This window comes from Hevea brasiliensis, chromosome 2 (genome assembly GCF_030052815.1).
Source record: "Hevea brasiliensis isolate MT/VB/25A 57/8 chromosome 2, ASM3005281v1, whole genome shotgun sequence".
Lineage (NCBI taxonomy): Eukaryota > Viridiplantae > Streptophyta > Magnoliopsida > Malpighiales > Euphorbiaceae > Hevea > Hevea brasiliensis.
The window spans coordinates 114,046,423-114,068,799 of NC_079494.1; the positions used below are offsets into that span (position 1 = coordinate 114,046,423).

Genomic DNA, 22,377 nt, shown 5'->3' on the forward strand with positions numbered 1-22,377 from the left:
TTTTTTAAAATAATTTAAAAAATATATATATAAATCACTTCATCTCCATGCCCATGATAACGACTTAGCACTAATATGTCTGTCTTCTATCTAAATTAAAAAAAGAAAATCAGTTATCAGCAAAATTATTTTAGAGAGAATTGTCATAATATTTTTTTAGTATTTTCCATTAAGTAAAAACACAATACAAACCTGTTTTAAAATATAGTTTCTTTCTCCTAGTTTGGGGCGATTAAAAAATAAGGGAAAATTATAATTAAGTATCATAATTTTATCTTATATTCTACTTTACTCTATAAATTTTAAAAAATTAATTATTTAATATCTAAATTTTACCTTATATTGTAATTTAGTTTCTAAATTTTGAAAAATAAATTTTTAATTTTTTTAATTTTAATATATAAAATAATTTAATTTTCATTTGTTAATAAAAATGATTAAATTATTTTATATATTAAAATTACGGTGCTAAAATTTTATAATATAAAATTTAAAAATTAAATAATTAATTTTTTAAAATTTAAAGACTAAAATATTATATTAAACAAAATTCAAAAATTAAATTATAAATTTTCCAGGCCCATGTGATTGAAAATCTCTTCACTTCATTTTCTCCTCTATCCCCAAACAGGAGGACGTATAGATTTTCCTTGCCTTTCTTTTCCCTCTTTAATTTCTTTCCTCCTCCTAATCCCCCTCTATGGATTAAAGTATTAAATTATAATATATTGTGTTAATGTATTACAACTTAATTTAATTAAGCATTTATTTCAAAAATTTGGGGTCGGCTATATGGATTCGCTTTCTCCACTCTAAACGATTTTGGGTTAAATCCTCAGAAATGTGTAATGCTTCTAGATTATGTTGTACTATTCTCCTCCAAGTTAATTTAGGTTTACCCCTTTTTCCTTTTTATCCTCTAGCCTAATGTACTATACTTGTCTAACTGGAGCATCCGTATATCTACGCTTCACATGACCAAACCACTTCAACCTCCCTTCTCTCAATTTATCCTCAATTGGCACAACTCTTACATTTTCTTTAATACTCTCATTACGGACTTTATCTAGTCTAGTATGGCCACTCATCCACCTTAACATTCTCATCTCTGCAACTCTTATCTTAGACGCATACGACTCCTTCAATGCCCAACACTTACTACCATATAAGATAGCCGGTCGTATGGCTGTACGGTAAAATTTTCCTTTTAACTTATTGGGAATCTTGCGATCACATAAAACTCCCGTGGCACGTCTCGACTTCAACCATCCGGCTTTAATCCTATGACTAACATCCTCCTCACATCCCCCATCTACTTGAAAGACTGAGCCGAGATATTTAAAGTGATTACTTTGAGACAGTACCACTCCATCCAAACTAACTTTTTCCCTATTACCAGTTTGGCCTTCATTGAACTTGCAATGCATGTATTTTGTCTTCATTCTACTTAACTTAAAGCCCTTTGACTTTAGAGTACTTCTCCAGAACTCTAGCTTTCTATTGACTCATTCTCGCGTCTCATCTATCAGAACAATATCATCCGCAAACATCATGCACCAAGGAATACTCTCTTATATATGTTTCATTAATTCATCTAAAACTAATGTAAAAAGGTAAGGGCTTTATAGCTAATCCTTGGTGTAATTCAATTGAGATCGAAAAATCTCTTGTGTCCCCTCCTACTGTGTGCACAATAGTAGTTGCTCCTTCATACATATCTTTCAATACTTGTATGTACCTAATAGATACCCTCTTTTGTTCTAACACACTCCATAAGACATCTCTTGGAACACTATCATAAGCCTTCTCCAAATCAATAAAAACCATATGTAGATCTTTCTTCACATCTCAATATTTCTCCATCAACCTTCTAATGAGAAAGATCACTTCTATAGTTGAACGACCGGGCATGAAGCCAAATTGATTGAGAGAGATAGAAGTATCATGATGTAGTCGATGCTCTACAACTCTCTCCCACAACAGGCATAACCACCTGATCCCACAATACTTAATGAATGATACTTAATGAACTACCGAAAATTACTCTAAATAACTACCTAACTTCACCTACACTATTTTTTTTATTTTTCATTTTGTTTTTTTTTTTTTTTTTATTTAATTTATTTTAAATTTAATTTAAAATTAATTAAAAATAAAAATTAAAATTAATTTTATTTTTTTTTAAATTTTTAAAAATTTTTTTTTTTTAAAAATTTTTTTTTTAAAAAAAATTTAAAGAAAGAAAAAAAAAAAAAAAAAGAAAAAAAAAAAAAAAAACAAAACAAAAAAAAACACAACAAAATCATCAACTCAAAAATAATTCATTCTTTCAAAAATTTCAAAATCAAAATCAAATTTCAAAATCTCAATTCAATTCAAACATAAATTAAAAAAATAAAAAAATAAAATATTAAAAAAAAATAAAAATAAAAAAAAAAAAAATTAAATTAAAAAAATTACAAAAAAATAAAACAATAACATACAACATATTACACATCACATACATACATAAATACAAAATAATAAAATATAAAAAATATAAATAATAAAAAAATTTGATGATATAATGTGACTTACTTTTTTTTTTGCTTCTCTTCTTTTTCCTTCGCGCTAAAATAAGCTAATAAAAATAAAAAAATAAAAAAAAAAAATATAAAAAAAAAAAAAAAAAAATAAAAAAAAAAAAAATAAAAAAACAAAAAAAAAATAAATATTCATTTATTAAATAAAAATTTTTTAAAATAATGACACCATTTAATAAATCAATCCATTAATCATTATTTAAACAAACAATTATTAAAAACACAAACAACAAACATCACACACAACAAGTCACAACACTTAAGTCAAGACACATCAATGACACACAACACACCCAATATAGCAATCTACTACAACCCATAAAAGAAAAAAAAATAGCAGCTAAATGAAAAAAAGAGTACACCTCATGCTCTCACCCTCAAGAGAGAGATCAGAGAAGAAAAAAAAATAAAAATAAAGAGGGGGAAAAATATAATGAGGTAAAATAAAAAAATCAAATAAAAATAATCAAAAAAAATATTCATTCAATTCATTCAAAAAAAAAAAAAAAAAAAAAAAAAAAAAAACAAATCAAATCAAAAACACACAAAAGTGCAACACAAAAAATTCACAAAAAAAAAATAAATCATAATAAAAAAATTAATCAAATTTTTTTCAAAGTAAAAAATAAAAGCACAAACCGACTAAGAGTCGCAGCCGCTCTGCCTCTCTCTCTTTTTTTTTTTTCTCACCACACACTTTCATTTAGTATTTCAGTACCATAACTTATAATAAAATTAATTTATAATTAATTTATATAACTTTAATTTTATTTATTAATATTTATTAAAAGTTTTGTTGTGTTTTTTTTGTTGTTTTTTTACTACTATTTACTATATATTCAACTATTTTATTAATTTTTTTAATTTTAAGGTATACAACCTCCCAACTACCACATTTGGTCATTTTTTTTTTTGGTTTTTTTTTTTTTTTTTTTTTTTTTTTTTTTTTTTTTTTTTTTTTTTTTTTTTTTTTTTTGATTTTTTTTTGTTGGTTATCATTTGTTGATCTTTCGATCTACTTTTGGAATGATTTAAAAAAAAAAATGTATATATGTTCTTGTATTCTCATTTTTTGGATCACCTCAGTTTTGTTTTTTAGTTTGTTAAAAAAAAAAAGTTCTTCATTTCTGATATAATTCATCATCATATATCTTGGTCTGCGCGATTTTGATCAATTTTGGTCGATAATTTGATCAAGTTAAGTTCATAAATTGGTCTAACTTTCTTCATATGAAATGTTCATACTCTTAGGTTTCCATCGGTTTCAAAAATAAATTAAATTCGTTTCCTAAAAAGAGAGTATATAGCCCCACAACATTTCTCTCAAAAAAAAATGCAGAGTTTGCGGTTTGGTAACTTAACTTTGCTCAATAATTTGAATGGGTTAATGGCATAATTTGGGGTGATGTTCTTCATGAAAGTTTTAGATCTATATCTCTTCTAACCCTGGCCAAAGTTCAGGTCAATTTGACCTGTCTAACTCGAGTTATGACCAAATGATTCTTGTTCATTTTTAGTCGATTTTGTGTGATGGCAACTGCTCTCATTTCACTTTGGTCAATTGTTTCACTTTTGGTCAGTTTTTGGGCATAGTTCCTTAATGAAAATTGCTCTTTTATATCTATTTTCATCCTCAATTTGTGGCATATCAATTGGACTTGTAAAATTTGAGTTTTGGTCTTTCAAAGTGGGTTTGGTCATTGCTGCCAAGATAATAACCATTTACCGAATTTAGCTTAATTTCTATCATTCCCACACAACTTATTTGGTCATAATTGACCATTATTTCACTTCACAATAGGTCAAAGATATCAATTATGCATTTCTCTAAAAATTTGGTTACAAACCCTAACATTCAACCCTAATTTACTAAATTATTGTATTTAACTACATTTATGCATCCCTATCCTACTACCATACTCCTACAAACTTACTAACACCTTTAATTTATTCAAAATACATCAAACTTCCCTACACATCCATGGCTGGCGAAATTTTAGTATAGGTTCTTCCCCATATTTTCATTTCATTTAATGGATTCTAAGCTCATTTAAGTCACAAGCATGCACTTAAAATAGAATTTGAAGGTTAGAATACCAACCTTAGGTGAAACCTTTGATTTTCACTTTTTGTTCTTCTTTCTTCTTCTTCTTGCTTTCTTATGCTTCCTCTGCAAGATGTTTAATGAAGTTTTATATGAGATTTTAGGGAAAGCATGTTTAATTTAGGGTTTTCAAAAGCTTGGTGAGACTTATCCATGGTGGAAGATGAAATAAGTGAGAGGAAAGAGAGAGGTTTGCCAAGTAATCCAAGTAAGGAAGACAACCTTACAATTCCTTTTTATTTGTTTTTAACTCTAATTATCTTAAATTTTGACTTAGTCAACTTTAATAAAGTAAATTATATTTTTGACATCATGTATGATGTCATTTAGATGATGTTAAGTGTTTTTTTTTTTTTTTTTTTTTTTTTTTTTTTTTTTTTTTTTTTTTTTTTCAATTTTCGATTTCAAACTTTTTTTTTTTTTTTTTTTTTTTATTGATAGGTAGAGTCGTCTCTCGGGTCAATTGACCAAATCGCCACTTGATTCATCCGGTTTGCAAATAATCCAATATTTCTTCCACTCATGCGTGACTGACTCGCGCTTAAAAACTCTTATGTTCTGTTTTTCTTATTTATAGTTAACTAATTAAATATTACTAATTATTTGTGTTTATGGCTTCTCAAATTGTCTTAAGTGTAGCCCTAGTCCCATTAATTGTCCGGACTGACACCGATCACCGGAACAGTGAAATATACCAGGCTATGCAACGGGGGTGTTACATTCATAGTATGGCTCATGAGTTTAATTCCCTTATAGTTTGAACAACTCTGTATGTCTCCTTTATTTTTAAATATAGGTACTAAAATACTCATCCTACATTCATCAGGCATTTTCTTTGAGTTTAGAATCTTATTAAATAATTTAGTTAATTATGCCACTCACATATCTCCCAAACACTTTCACACTTCAATTGGTATTCCATCGGGTCCATAGGTTTTATCCACTTTCATTATCTTAAGTGCTTCATTTACTTTTAAAGATCTAATCCTTCTAGTATAATTCACATTCTTTTCTATTGTTCTATAGTCTATATTCACGCTATAATTATTTTGACTATTATTAAAGAAATCATTAAAATAATTTCTCCATCTTTCTTTAATGTCCTCATCTTTCACCAACATTTTTCCTTCTTTATCCTTAATGCATCTAACTTGATAGAGATCTTGACATTTCCTTTCTCTCATCCTTGCTAATCTATAAATATCTTTCTCCCTTTTTTTAGTTTCAAATTTCTCATATAACTTTTTAGAGGCCTGTGCTCTTGCTTGACTAACTGCCTTTTTTGCCTCTTTCTTTGCTATATTGTACTGTTCATATGCCTCATTATTATCATATTTAGGTAATTTCTTATACCATTCCCTTTTTCTCTTCACTGCCTTTTGTACTTTCTCATTCCACCATCATCTCTTTTTTGAGGGTGGTCCATATCCTTTAGACTCTCCAAGGACTTTTCTAGCTACTTCTCTAATCTTTGATACCATCTTTGTCCACATATCATTGGCCTCCATATCCAGCTTTCATGCTTCGAACTGGAGAAGCTCATTTTTGAACTTCACTTACTTTACTCCTTTGAACTCTCACAACTTTATTCGAGTTACACTATTTCTTCTGACCTTACTTGAATTATTCCTAAACTTGACACCCAAAACCACTAACCGATGTTGACTTGTTAAAGCCTCTCCTGGAATGACCTTGCAATCCTTGTATAGAGCTCTATTTGTCTTCCTGGTTAAGAGAAAGTCGATTTAGCTTCTATGTTGCCCACTTTTGAAAGTCACTAAATGTGACTCTCTTTTTATAAAGTAGGTATTTACTAGTATTAGGTCGTATGCCATAGCAAAATCCAGGTTACTTTTTCCCTTCTCATTTCGACTGTCAAAACCAAAACCTCCATGAACATTCTCATAACCTTGCTTATCACTTTTTACATGTCCATTCAAATCTCCACCAATGAAAACCTTCTTTTCATTCGGTATGCTTTGCATTAAATCATCCATATCTTCCCAAAACCTTTTGTTTACTTTCACCATCTAGTCCTATTTGTGGAGCATAAACACTAACTATATTTATTGTTTCTCCTTTTAGTACTAGCTTTACTAGTATAATTCTATCTTCTACTCTTTTCACAGCTATTATAGCGTCTTTCAATGTCCTGTCTATGATTATGCTCACTCCGTTCTTGTTTCTCTCCTTTCCGATAAACCACAGTTTATACCCTTAATTACCCACTTCCTTGCTTTTTTCTCCTACCCATTTAGTCTCCTGAATGCAAGCAATATTCACCCTTCTCCTTTCCAAGGTATCTACAAGCTCCATTAATTTTCCTATAAATGATCCAACATTCTAAGTACCAATCCTAATCCTCCTTCTATCATGTTCCTTTCTAATTGGTCTCCTTCTATAATATCTTCTATTGTGTTAATGTATTACATAAAAAAAAAAATTGCCAAGCGAAATGATTCAAGTACTTGGTGGTTACCTTTTTATTTGAGCATTTGACAAGGATCTGGTTGGCATGTGGAATTGGAAATGGGATTATGAGATGGAAAAGTCTCTTGAAGCAGGGCATTTTTATTTATTTAATTTTCTTTTCAACGATTGAGGGCAGGAGCTTCTCGGATTAAGCAAACCCACTAATATAAACATGCAATGGATTTAGACATGATTAGCGATTAATCATCACCTGTGAGCACATAATTGTCAAAACCTAAGAACTTTTGGCAGTTGATAGTGAACTAGCAAACTACAAGTGGATTTGAAGGAAGAAATTTAATTAATTTAATTATCCTAATAGAATATTATTTAACATTTTAAATACCCACTTTGATGTTAATTGTCTTCCATGTCTCATCTCTATTCATCCCATTTGCCTACTGTGCAGACTGCACAGACCCTTTTTTTTTTCTCTTATATTATATTGATGGGTGATTTGGAAGGATGTGATAATCAAATTAGATTACGCACTTTCTTCCTTTTTTTTTCAAACTTTTTCTCAATGGCCATTCCTGACTTGTGGTTTTGTTTCATTAGGGAATTTTGATTAGATTAATTCATGGCTGTAAGTGTTAGACTTTGATTGGAGCTGCCCACTTGAACCTCTAAAAGACATTGTTAATTCTTTGTGCGTTGAAAATAGAACAAACTAAGTTGAGAAGTTAACCTAAACCTCTTCTCTTGTTGTCCATCAACTGGATTTGGTTAAAGTACTGTCACAAAACGAGCCTATAGAGGAAAGTAAAGTAAAGCATTGATGGTATCTTTGATATTCAGTATCTATCCATAATTTCATAATAGAGGAAAGCTGATGGATACTTTGATAATGTCAATGTCCAAAATGCTTATCTTGACAAGGCATTTAAGTTGAAGAAGAATACAAGGTGTTCCACCTCCTTCCCTTTCTAACTTCACTTGAAAATTCCCCATCTGTCAAATTGATGCCCTTTTCATTTGGTTTTCAATAAATGAAAATTTTAATAATAATAATAATAATAATAATAATAATAATAATAATAATAATAATAATAATAATAATAATGATGTGGTAGTCAAATGTGCCCATCTAGTCAATGACTCATTCATATTGATGTGTGTCTTTTGTGATGCCATGCAACTATGGAATATTAAATTCTTTGATTAACAAGTGTCTAAATAAAAATGAGAAAATGACTTTTGAAAATTTATTGAAATAGAATAATAGAAATAATTTCCCCAATAAATAATTGAAAAATGTAATTGAAATAAGAGTGAAAATAAGTGTTTTAATTTCAAAATAATCTAAGTTTCTCACTCATTTTTCCTAATAAATTCAACTAATAATTGTTTTTAAAGCAGGAAATCAATTATTCAAATTCATATTATTTTTTAAATAAAAATATTGATATAGCAAAATCCAAAATGTAAAAATTAATATATGCCATGTAATTATTATTATTATTTTAAAAAATGTAAAGCATTTAAAATTAGATTGACATTGTATTGAGTCCAAAAAGGCACACTTATGATATCTTTGTAAAATATAATGGATTTTGCTGTGATATCTTTATGGATCACAATCCTTGTTATTATAAGCCAAATTGTGATCATTGATTAGTTTAGGATAGATAATAATAATAATAATAATAATAATAATAATAATAATAATAATAATAATGGTAATTCAAGGGTGAAAAATTTAAAAGTGGTGGTCCCACCTAACCCCACCCATCCAAATTTGTTGATGAGCATGATGATGATGATGAGTACCAATTTATTGACTGACTCCAACACCACCAAACACACACCAATCATTTGCAAGAAAACTAAAGTTAAATTACAAAAGAAAGCCAAACCAAATCCATCTATAATTAATCAATGTCTCAACTTTTTCAACTTTACTCACAATTTAGTTTTAGTTTTATTTTTTATTTTTATTTTTATTTTTTTACCCTCCCAAACCATTTGAAAACCCCAAGAAAGAGACCATCTCTTTGATGAACTCAACTTTGATTACTCATCATCACACCAAATTCCAAATTTTTTATGCCAAATTACTAAAATACCCTTACAATTAAGTAGTAAAAAATTTATATTTATATAATTATTTTTTAAAAATTAAATTAGTATACTTTCTAAATAGATTAATAGTTTAGTCAATTATTTTTATTAAAATTCAAAATAAAAAAATTTAATTTAATTTTTATTTTTAAAATATAAAGATATAAAAATAAAAATTGACAAATTTCAGTTCTTAGTAATTTGCATTTTTTTTTAATTGCCACTCACTAGAAAGTCTAAAACAATTACCCATATTTCCTCCTTTCTTCCCTTCTCGTTTCCCTCTATTTCTTGATTCTTCAGTCTCTAAACTCTGAAAAACCTCTTCTGGGTCTATATCTTTTTTCTTTTTCTTCTTCTTATTCCTCTTCTTGCTCTTCTTCTTGGGCTTAATTTTTATGGTGTTGGAGGGGTTTTGAGCAGTTGTATGTGTGCGCATGATTCAATCGTATGGGGTGGAATCAATCTGGGTTTTTTTTTTTATTTGGAGACTTTGTCAGATTCCACAAAGAGAAAAAAAATCTAAATGGATTTTGTGTCTTGGTTTGTATCTGATGTGTTCCATTTACTGTTTCTTAGATCTGTTTGCTGCTGTGCACGATCCACTGCTTTATTTCCGCTTTAACACTCCCCCTCAAGGTCAGATCATCACATTTTACGATATATAACTATTTCTTTAGCTCTGCATAGTTGTTTTGCAATTTTAATTGCTGATAGAATCGGTTCAGTTATTCTAGCTGATCAGCTAAGCTTGAAGTTTTTGCTGTTTTAAACATAAAACGGTGTAGTTCGTTCGGCATCGGGCATCTGGGTTTTAATGCTTGGAGCATGAGAATTTGATGATGTATAGTTACTTGAAAAGTTATAAGGTGGTTGGGGTTTTTAATGGGTTTTTGACATTTTGTTTAATTTTTTTCATTTCGTATATCCTTATGGTGCAAAGTGAGATAAGCCCTCCGTATCAGAGGCCCTGTATCTCTTTTTCGTGAGGTATATGTTTGCGAAATGGGTAACGGCACTTCTCGTGTTGTGGGTTGTTTTGTGCCGTTTAATGGAAAAAATGGTGTTGATTTAGAATTTTTAGAGCCGTTGGATGAGGGATTAGGCCATTCGTTTTGTTATGTTAGGCCTTCGATTTTTGACTCTCCTGCCATTACCCCTTCAAACTCTGAGAGGTTTACAGTTGATTCTAGCACCCTAGATTCCGAAACTTTAAGCGGGTCATTTAGACATGAATCAATAGATGATCCGTCTGGTTTGCATAGACCAAACAAGACTTTCCCTGAAACTACATTTAAAACCATATCGGGTGCATCTGTTAGTGCCAATGTTTCAACTGCTAGGACTGGTAACCAGAGTGCATTGTTTGCTAGTGACATGCAAGAGCCTGCTGCATCATTTGAGAGCACCTCCTCATTTGCTGCAATCCCATTGCAGCCAGTGCCTCGTGGCTCTGGACCTTTGAATGGATTCATGTCTGGGCCCCTTGAGAGAGGTTTTGCTTCTGGTCCTTTAGAGAGGGGCAGTGGTTTTATATCTGGACCAATTGAGAAGGGGGTAATGTCAGGTCCTCTTGATGGTGCTGACAAATCCAACTTTTCTGCTCCTCTTGCACGTGGCCGTAGAAGACCTCGCTTTCAGCAGCTAGTGAGCAGGGTGAGTCGACCAATGAAAAATACACTATCTCGGACATTCTCAAAACATTCAATTGGGGCAGGTTGGATGCAGAGGTTTTTCTTGCATCCAGCAGTCCAATTGGCCTGGCATGTTAGAGAGCCAAAGTTTCGACCAGAAGCTTCACGAAATCTTGAAGGAGGATCATCAGAAGGGGAGTATGTGAACAGTCGTAACTTACAGTGGGCCCACGGGAAGGCTGGTGAGGATAGGGTTCATGTTGTGCTTTCTGAAGAGCAAGGATGGTTGTTTATTGGGATTTATGATGGCTTTAGCGGCCCAGATGCGCCAGATTTTCTCATGAGTCATCTTTATAGAGCTATAGATAAGGAATTGGAAGGGGTACTGTGGGATTATGAAGATAAATCTGTAAGTGGTCCGATAAAACCTGAAATTTCTAAGTGCAGAAATGCTGATGTTGGTTCAGAGTGTGGGAAGGAAAACCAGCCAAATTCGAGTCAAGTAACTTATTGTGGTTTAGAAGAAGCTTGCAATCCAGGAGTTGTCAGGGATCAATCTTCTAATTGTGAAATTGTGGAGGAATATGATGATGTTAAGAGCAACCAACAGCAATCATCTAACTGTAAAAGGCCTAGCATCTCAGGCTCCGCTTCTGCTTCTATTCCAACTGCCAACTTGACTGGCCGAGGAAGGAAAAGTATGCGGTTGTATGAGCTGCTACAAATGGAATCATGCAATGACTTAGGTTTTATTTCAATGTCACTGGTTGAAAGTAAAAGGAGGAATGCGTGGAGTTGTCAGCCAAGTTCAGATCCTTTGGATTCCAGACTGACTTTACATGAACAGCAAAGATCTTGTACATTGAACAATGACAATGGTGATGGTTCTAATCAACAAGTTGAACATCCCTCAACATCTGGAGAGGATGGAGGGGTTAGGTTTGAATCTAGTAATCCAGAAATCATAACTGAGCTTAATGTTTCACTGCAACGACAGAGTACAAGAAAGTCTATTATTAGTTCAAAGATCAGAAAAATGTATAGGAAGCAAAAGTCCTTGCGTAAGAAACTCTTTCCTTGGAGTTATGACTGGCATAGAGAGGAGATCTGTGCTGATGAGAGAGTTGTAGAACCTCCTGGACCTTTCAGGAGATGTAAATCAGGAATTGTTGATCATGATGCAGTTTTAAAAGCAATGTCTCGAGCACTTGAATGCACCGAAGAGGCATACATGGAGATGGTGGAAAAGAACCTTGATAAAAATGCAGAGCTCGCTTTGATGGGTTCTTGTGTTCTTGTAATGTTAATGAAGGATCAAGATGTGTATGTTATGAACCTTGGGGATAGCCGTGCAATCTTGGCACAGGAGAGGCCTAATGATCGCCATCCAAATCCAAGTTTTGCCAAGGATGACTTGAGGCACAGGAACAGATCCAGAGAGTCATTAGTACGCATGGAGCTGGACAGAATTTCAGAGGAGTCCCCAATTCATAATCAAAATAGTCAGGTTAATATGATCAACAAGAATAGAGAGATCTCCATTTGCAGATTGAAGATGAGGGCGGTTCAACTTTCCACTGATCACAGCACAAGTATTGAACAGGTGTACTTGAAAGTTTCAATCCAGTTATTATCATGACCTTGTTTGATTGGATATCTATGAGTTTGCGTTATTTTTAATACTATCAATCCACAAACAATGTCTTTTAAAACTATGAACCAATGTCTTACTCCTTAAACATGCATATTTCCGGCCCAGTTTGTGAACAACTTTATAATTCAGTGGTTATGAGAAAACAATGATACTTTCCTCACTTGCCCCATATCTGTGCTTTAATGTCCATTTTGTATTCATGTAACATGTGAGGTGATGGATGAATTTAATATGAGAATGGTGAAACAGATATCTTATATACATTTGTTTCATAAAAGGTAATTCCTTTTTAATTCCTATCCAAGCTGTGCTAGATTGTATAATTGCTTCATCGAATTAGAATGAACTTGAATTTTCAGCCATTATTTATTTTGTTTATAAACTGGATATTGTCCTCACGCAATTCCTGGGTGTAGCCATTTGCTTATATATTGAGTTACATAAACTCCACACTCTAAATGCAAGAAAATGTGCATGACTAAGATAAATTTCTAATAGTTAGTTGCCTATGTATTTTTAGGTGGAATTATTCAAGGATTTTATGGAATTAAATTTGCCTAGACTGTAGTTTCATTCAAAATTCTGTTCCAGTGTTGCTATAATTGGAAAATAATGTTGCATCCATGTTTGCTTGCTGCAGGAAGTGTTTAGAGTAAAGGCAGAACATCCTGATGACAACCAAGCCATTTTGAATGATCGAGTGAAGGGGCAGTTAAAAGTAACCAGAGCATTTGGTGCTGGATTTCTGAAGAAGGTTGGTACATATGGTAATTATGATGTTTGACATACTCTCCTCTTTGTGTTTTTCTAGGTACTTTGAACCATCAAAAAAATCTTGGCAACCGGATTGCTTATTTTGATTGTCATATTTCAGTGATTTTATGTAAATTTGTTAACTTGATATTTTTTAGTAAAGGCGCTTATAAATATTTTTATCTATATGTACAATGTATATGCATAGGATAGTGGATCACTGAGGGTGGAGGACATTATAACATTGTTCATAAATATGTTGCAAAAGAAAATCAAGTCAGGGCATCCAAGTGATGGTATGATTAAGTAGCATGTTGAGTGAGTTTCAAAATATGGAAACCTAGGAGTTGTCAAAACTTACGATTTGCAACTTTAGCTATTGCCAGGTTATCCTTGAGTACAATTTCAATTGTTGATAGTTTTAAAGTGATAAATGTTGTTTTTTGTTTGGGCCGGGAGGGGGGGGGGGGGTGTGTGGTGTTGTGGGGGGGTGTCATTGGATTGTGCTTGAGGGTGGGGGAGGAGGAGAGGAACGTGGAAGGAAGGACTTCTCTATTATTATTGTGTATGACTTCATCTTTATTGCATAGGCATCGAGATTTGTATAGGGCTTCATTGTTGGTTGCTGATTAAATGGAGTAATAAACATATATTACATGATATTGGGCAATAAAAGGAAGAGTGAGACCCAGGACTATTCAAATTGGGCATCTGTGTGAAGATATTTGTAATTTCATTAGCTGAAAATTAATTTAAATTTAGGTGCCATGTTATAGGATATTGCTTGAAGGAATGTAAAAATCTGTACAGTCTATGAATTTTGCCCAACATTACTGGTTTGTGTGATTGTTAGTTATGTTTTACATATCAATACTGTTCCCTTCTCTGATGGAGAATATCTTCATGTGATCTAGTTGTGGCCCAAATTGGGGTTCTATCTTTAACAATGTGGGTGATTGGCGATGGTTTGACTTAAAGAAATAAGTCTTACATATAACTTTATTTGGCTCATCTGACACATGAATTGGGCTTTTTTATGCATTTGTCCAAATTAAGTTAATTAATTATTTTACTTTTTGTTGTTGCATTGATTTAGACTTGCTCAAACCTATGTTGATTTAACTCGGTTGCAGCCAACTTGCAATGAAGCTCTTTTGGAGATTTTCCGGATCAATTACATGGGAACTAATCCCTATGTTAGCTGCATTCCTTCTGTCGTTCACCATCGACTTTCCTCAAGTGATCGGTTCTTGGTTCTTTCCTCTGATGGGCTTTACCAGTACTTCAGCAATGAAGAGGTAGTTGCCCATGTCACGTGGTTCATGGAAAATGTCCCTGAAGGTGATCCTGCACAGTATCTCATTGCAGAGCTTCTCTTCCGTGCTGCCAAAAAGAATGGTTAGTGGAGTAAATTTCCCATTCTTTTCAATATCAATTGTTGAGGGATGAAGATTAATTGGAAAAGAAAAATTATGGTGAGATGACCATAGTAAACTGCCTTTTAGGTATCATAGATTGCACATGATCGCTTTGTATTAAACCAAGCTCTCATCTTCTGTCGCGTGTTTGCCCTAAATTTTTATTCAATGACTAAATTGTCACCTGATACAGTTGGTTAACTGATAGTAGAGATGGCTGCATAATTTTACTGAAAAAGCAAAATGGCTTTTCACTATAGAATTACATGCTATTTTTAACTCGGTAGGCATTTGTATCTTTTCAACTTTTTAATTCTGGAATGAATGCTATCCCTTTCACAAATTGAGGAACTCTAATTTTTATGGCTTCTTATTGGTTGTTGCAGGCATGGATTTTCATGAACTGCTTGACATTCCTAATGGAGATCGGCGTAAATATCATGATGACGTCTCTGTCATGGTTGTTTCTCTGGAGGGAAGGATCTGGAGATCATCAGGATAATTGTTTTTTGCAATTGCATATTGCCTCCCCAATGTAACCATTGTCAAGCAAGGGGTAATCATCTATGCATTCCAGATTTTAAAATCAGTCTCGACATTCTTGACATTTTTCTTTTCTTTTCTGGGGATGGTAAGATGTTAATGGAAAAGTTATTTTTCCATCCCATCTTTTCTTTTGAATTTTCAATCCCTTGGGGGTTAAAGTTTTGCATCTACAACAACTAACTGCCTTTCATTACTGGGTAGAGAGGGATTTCTTTTTCCATCTTTTTTAAATACAAAAAGAGAATCCACGGAGTACTAATGTCGATCCCCAAGAGAATTAAACTGGAATATGCCATAATCTAATATGCATATAAGCCCCTTTGTTCTTTCTTGTAGCAGTAAGAGTTCACTGTACAAATAATTTTTAGGAGAAACTGCATTTCATCTGATAGTTAACAAAGCCAACTAGTTTCTTTCAGAGTATACAATGAGCATATGTCAATTCTGTGTTGGGCTATTCCATCAGGCTAAAACTAATCCAAATTTTCAATATTACGTGGTTCCCTCGAGATCGAGATTGTTAATGTTCGTAACATCATTCATTCCCTTAGCTTGGGAAAGACAAGACCCTCTATTTCAAGATTTCTGATGACTTCTATCAAGAGAGACGAAGTTTTAATTAAGACGTAAAGCTTTAAATCTAGATTTCGGTTGTGTTTAATGGCTAGGGTCACTCATCTTTAATTGGCCCATATTTCTTGACAAAAGAACACTTACATTTAAAAAAAAAAAAAAGAGAAAAAGAAAAAAAAAATAGTTATATCCAGCTGCAATTCACTGGTTATTATTACATTACACTCAAATACTTAATTTTATGGTTAAATTCAATTTAACTCATTTTCTTTTTTAAAAAAAAAATTTTGAGATATATATATTCTTTTTTTTTTATTTTTTTTGATTGATTTTAAACTTAAAAATGTGTAATATTTAATTTTATGGTTATTTTTATAAAAATTATTGAATTTTAATTTTTATTATAAAATTTATTAAATTTTAATTTAATTTTATAAAAATTATTATAATTAAAAATTAAAAGTTTTTTAAGTAAATTTGTTGAATTATTAATTATTTTATAAATAAAATTGTTTTACTAGTAACTGCAAGCGGAGAAAAAATAAAAAAGAAAATTTGATAAAAAAATTAATAAAATAAAATAATTTTATTTATAAAATAATTGATAGATTAATAAATTATTTTAAAATTTTTAATTTTCAATCATAATAATTTTTATGAAATCATATTATAATTTAATAAATTTTATGAAAAAAATTAAATTTCAATAACTTATATGAAATATTCATAAAGTTAAATGATTTACCCCAAAATTCAAAGTTAGTGTGTATGGAATAAACGCTTTTGTAAGAATTTAAATAAATAAAATTAAAAAAATAATAATAATGTAACAATTCAATTTCATTGATTTTTGTGGGAATTAATTTTGAACTTCAAACGAATTTGACTAAAATTGGCCAGATTTTATCAGAAATGATTTTAAATAAGGTTTTTTTATATTGAAATTACTTTTTTTTACGCATATATTGAAATTACTTAATTACCTCTGAAAACCTTTGTTTTTTTTTTTAACTCTCTTGGCTCTCTATAACTCTTCTCACTCACCGTACTTGTAGTGACATGGCGTTCGCGCTGTTGGTGAGAAAAATATGTTTTAAAATAAATTAATTAGAAAGTAATAAAAATAATTTAAAATTAAATTTAATAAATTTTAATTATTAAAAAATTAAAATGATAAAATAATATTTTTCAAACTTCTAAAATAATATTTTTTTTGAAAAAAATAATTTTAATTTTTTAATCTCAATACTAAACAAGCACAAATTCTTACTTATATTTAGGAACATACTTCAATCCACTAATAAATGTTATTTTAATTAAAATTATATTAGATTCTTACTTATAAATGGTGATAATTTCTTTTATTGATTGAGTGTATAAGTGCCTTAGTGTAAGTATAAATTTTCTTTGAACAAAGAAAAATATAATGTTTCTTTTCACTGAGACGTGGATGAACATAGCAAAAACTCGACAACATGGCTTTCAACCCATGTAAAATCCATGCTTAATTGGAGAAATATGATTTTTTTTATAATAAATTTATATTTAAAATTAATTTTATAAACGTATATGAAATTAATGAATAGATTCATATTCGTCCTCTCTCTCTCTTTTTTATATAAAAGTAAATAATCTTAAAAGAAATAGATGAAGAGATTCAAACTTGAAATCTCTCTATTTTTACACTTTAAAAAAAAGTGTAAAAAGATAATAGCACAATAATATTAAACATAAATGTTAATATTTAGCTTAAAATATTATTAACAATAATAAAAGGGATAAATCAATTTGTATTTATTATTGATTTTATTTAAAAAAAAAGAATTGAATTAAATTTATTATTTTAAAATTTATTTCAAAGAAAAGAATTTTATTATCAATAAAATTAATTGAATTCCATTAATAAAATATAATTTTTGTTCAAAGGATTTATCCGAAATAGGGTGAATATGAATTTACAAATCAAGAGAATAGTGCGGCATCAAGTTTGTTGCAATGTAAAAATCAACTCATATTTGTTATTCAAAGAAATTCTATAACTGATGCTGAAGAAAAAAGAAATTATATAATTTATAATGATAGAAATTAAACAAACTAATTGATAAGGAAAAAATTTAAACCAGCATAAAAAATTAAAAGCTGAATCGAGCAACCAAATATCAAATTAAATTATTAAAATAGATTGATTTTGTGTAACACCCTAATTTTTAAATTAATTATTTTATGGATAGATATTAATATTTTATTTTATTTAAATTTTAGGAAATTATTTGAAATTTTTCGGATTTTAAAAATTGGGTTCGATTTTCCGAAAATATAAAACTTTGATAATTTTTAAAAATTAATTTAAAGACTACGTGAAAAAACTAAAAATATATTTGGACTCTACGAATTTTTTTGAGTTTTCTAGAATTTTTTCGGAATTTTTGGGCCTCGTTTTCGGTCCCAAGGCAGAGTAAAAATTTAAAATTTTGTATCCTGAATCAGACCGGCCGAATCGAATCGGATTGGACAGGTCGAATTGGACCGGCCATTTTCTTTTCTTCTTCCTTCCGCGCGCGCGTCCGACACTCCCTCTCTCTCTCTCTCTCTCTCTCTCGTTTTCTTTCTCCTCTCTCCTCTCTCCTCCTCTCGCTGCCCCGTCGCCACCCCAGCCTTCCCAGCTCGCCGGCGCGCTACTCCAGCCTGTCCCCCTCGCCAGCCATTGCCTGAGGCATCGGGAAAATGCACCCGAAGAAGCCCCAATGAGCAGCGCATCGTTTAGTCTTCCCGGGCCGATTCCGGCCGATTCTGCCACCAATCGGACTGGGTCTTGTGCCAAACCTCATCTACACCTCAAGAGCTTTTCATAGACACTAAGAACACCAAAATCCATCGAGCGATTTGCCTAATTTTTATATATTTTGACTTTTGGGCTAAATTTCTAGTAAACTATGAACCCCACGAGAAAACCCAGCTGCCACAGTGACTTCGGTTAAGTCTGTGAGTAAAATATTAATTTTAATTGTAATTTTGATATTATTATATGTTCAAACATGCCTATGCATCACTTATAAATATGTATCTATGTAGTTAAATACTAGGCACATTTTATATTGCATTCATAATTGTTGAAGTGCCATGGATGTTATTTGTGGTAATTTGGAGTAGTGTGTGTGCGTGGCGTGCGTGTGGTATGGTATTGGATATGGACAGGACGGGTAGACACGGCTTGAGAGACACTCGCTGGGACCTAGTCCTTCAGGGTAGACACGGCTTGAGAGACACTCGCTGGAACCTCGCATTTGGTTTATTAAGCGAAAGTCCGGCTTGAGAAACACTCGCTGGCAGAGATTGGATTAAGAGGGCTGTATAGGGGATCAGCTCCCATATATGTATTGTTTGACAATGTTGGGTGTGTGAGTGCTCCAAATTGCCTTTTTGCTGTTATAATATAAAAATTATGACGATGTTGCATTTCACTGTGCATGGTGCATTAGCTTTAGATAGCTATAGAGATTATGGTTAAAATTGATATTTTACTCTCTGAGTCGAACGTTCACTCCTGTTCATTTATTTTTCCAGGCTACAGAGGGATTATTTGTTGTGACTAACCTGCTCTTCTTCTTCGTAGATCCATTAATAGTATTTAATGTATTTTGTATAATTGAGTTAAATTTTAGCCGCATGTGTTATAAGCACCTATTTTTATTTTGGGCCTGTATTATAAAAGTTGTGTTGGACCTGTAAGATTATTAACTGTATGCATGATGGAATTGGATGAGGGAGCTAAGCTCCCATTTGAGTTATGACCTTTTGATTATGTGGAGGGTGAGCTGAGCTCCCCAATTTATTATATATTGTGTTTATAAGTCGGGCGAGTCAAAAACTCCCCGTTAAATAGTCTATTTTATGGCTAGACTTTGTCCAATTGAATTCTTGAAATTGGGCCCAAATGGGCCTTAGAGTTGGATTAAGGAATAGTTAGGCTTACTACGGGCCTCAGGGGCTTTAGGCTGGTCTAGGTCCTAATGCCAGTCCGGCCCATAGGTTGGGTCGTGACAAATGTGGTATCAGAGTTTAGGCTCCAGATTCATAGGGAATATTTGTTTAAAGTGTTGGGAAGAGTCTAATAGGAGTCACATGCGGAGAATAGGGTCCACATTCGTCTTGCATTGTCATCTTTGCTTCTAGTTTCTGCTTTATATAATTGTGTATAAATATAAGTCTATAGAGCTGTGTAACATGCCGTTTTGAAATTTTGTGGGCTAATGCTGCTGAATTTCAGGAAAATGCATAGAAGCAGAAGAACTGCCACTGCACCAGAACCGGATGTGCCTGACGAGGTGTCGGCACAGGATGAGGCACCTGCCCCGAGGAGGCGGAGTAGGAGGCCTAGAGCTGCTCAAGTAGAAGAGCAGCTACTACCAGTTCAGGATCAATCTTTTATGGCTCAGGGCCCTATGGACCCAATGGCAGCTACCTTAGTCAGATTATAGAGAACCATCGATATGATGGCACAGTATATGATCCACCATCCCCAATAGCAGCAGTCTACCGCACCAGGAGGGGAACCTTACAAACAAATAATTAATTTGAAGAAGTTGGTGCCTGGTACTTATGATGTGTCAGATGATGCCTATTGGTTTTTGGACTCCTGCAAATAAGCAGGGATGGAATTACAGTTGACTGATAGGAGGCTTATAGAGTGTGTGCAGCATGTATTGAAGCCAGTGCCAAGATAGTGGATGAAAGACTACGTACTACCTCGTATTGAGGGATTATTTTGGACCCAGTTTGTGAAACTGTTTATCAACAGGTTTGTGCCAGAAAGCTTCAGAGATCAAAAGCAGTGGGCCTTTGAGGCCTTAAGGTAGAATGGCAGATCTGTAGATGAATATGCTACAAAATTTCTGAAACTGAGCAGGTATGCCCTTACAGCAGTGGCTACAGAAAGTATGAAGGTAAAAAGGTTCCTAAAGGGGCTGGACAGGAGGTATGCAAACCTGGCCATGATGTCTGATCAGTCTTTTGATATGGTAGTTGATCGAGCCCGACATATTGAGATTAGCTATACAAGAGATGATAGTGGAAGAGCAAAGAAGAATAGAGTAGAAGGTTCTTCAGGTGTTCCCTACACGGGTACCACGGATAGTGGCGGCTAAAGTCACTACAGAGGAAGAGGTAGAAGCAACAAGGAGGGTGGTTTTAAACACAAATCTTGAGGATTCAGACCAAGGTACGGATCTAGCAGTGGTCACAGTTCGGGTTATAGTAGTTCTGGGTCTGGTTCAGGATCCTCCTTTGCACCTTGCACACAGTGTGGAAGAGGACATTCAGGACCTTGTATGATGGGTTCAGGAGTATGTTTCTAGTGTGGCCAGCAGGATCACTTTGCTAGAGAATGTCCAGTGTTCAGCGAGCCACAGATAGGGTCATAGGATTCTATTGCAAATGTTCCTCGTCAGTTGTATCCTGGTACTTCTAGTATGGCAGACAATCAGTTCAGTGGCCAACAGGGCCGAGGACAAGGAGGACGTGGATTTGGAGGGAGGTTAGGAAGTAGAAGTCAATATCAGGGTTCTGCAACGCAGGGTAGGGGTCAAGCTCGGGTTTTTACCTTGACCCACTAGGATGCTCGGGCTTCCAATGTAGTTGTGGCAGGTATTCTTCTAGTCTGTTTCTATAAGGCTCGTGTTTTGATAGATCCGGGTGCTACGCACTCATTTGTCTCCCCAGTTTTTACCATGAGATTGGGTAGGAACCCTATAACTTTAGAATGCCCTTTGTCTATATCTACCCCACTTAGTGACAACATAGATGTAGACATAGTTTTTCTGGGTAGTCCAGTAATAGTGGATGAAAGAATCCTCTCAGCAGACTTAGTTCCTCTACCAGTAATGGATTTCAACGTAATTTTGGGAATGGATTGGTTGGCAACTCATTATGCCACTTTAGACTATAGGAACAAAAGGGTATACTTTCATATACCTGGTGTGGCAGAGTTTAGCTTTGATGGTGACAGGAGCGTGGCTCCATATAACTTGGTGTCAGCAATTAGTGCTAGAAAAATGTTAAGGCGTGGATGTCAAGGGTATTTGGCATTGGTGAGAGATACATCTGTAGAAGGTGTTAACATTGAAAATGTTCCTATTGTCAGAGAATTTATAGATGTCTTCCCTGAGGAGCTTCCAGGGTTGCCACCAAGAAGGAAAATAGAGTTCTGTATTGATGTTATGTTGGGTACAAACCCCATATCAATGCCGCTTTACAGGATGGCACCAGCAGAATTGAAAGAGCTAAAGGAGCAATTATAGGAGCTTTTGGACAAGGGTTTTATACGTTCGAGCACTTCACCCTGGGGCACTCCTGTTCTATTTGTGAGAAAGAAAGATGGGTCCTTGAGGTTATGTATTGATTATAGACAGTTGAACAAGGTGACGGTGAAGAACAAGTATCCACTTACTCGGATCGATGATCTATTTGATCAACTCCAAGGGGTTAGATTCTTTTCCAAGATAGACCTACGATCAGGCTACCATCAGTTGAGAATCAGGAATGAGGATGTGTCCAAAACAATATTCAGGACAAGATATGGTCA

The 22,377-nt window shown here is 32.9% G+C and overlaps 1 protein-coding gene across 4 annotated transcripts; it reads left to right on the top strand.

Annotated features, from left to right (window-relative positions):
* Positions 1-9,432: 9,432 nt before the first annotated feature.
* LOC110661701 (protein phosphatase 2C 32) lies at positions 9,433-15,400 on the top strand. 4 transcript variants are annotated; one of them, XM_021820407.2, is made up of 4 exons: positions 9,434-12,456; positions 13,148-13,261; positions 14,394-14,658; positions 15,065-15,400. In XM_021820407.2, exons 1-4 carry the CDS (start codon positions 10,225-10,227, stop codon positions 15,178-15,180), a joined length of 2,727 nt encoding a protein of 908 aa, XP_021676099.2. In that variant the 5' UTR covers positions 9,434-10,224; the 3' UTR covers positions 15,181-15,400. The 4 variants fall into 4 exon arrangements, with proteins under 4 accessions (XP_021676101.2, XP_021676102.2, XP_057995966.1 ...); XM_021820409.2 differs by lacking the exon at positions 15,065-15,400 and having other exon boundaries at positions 9,433-12,456; positions 13,148-13,274; positions 14,394-14,556; XM_021820410.2 differs by lacking the exon at positions 15,065-15,400 and having other exon boundaries at positions 9,433-12,456; positions 14,357-14,497.
* Positions 15,401-22,377: the final 6,977 nt, after the last annotated feature.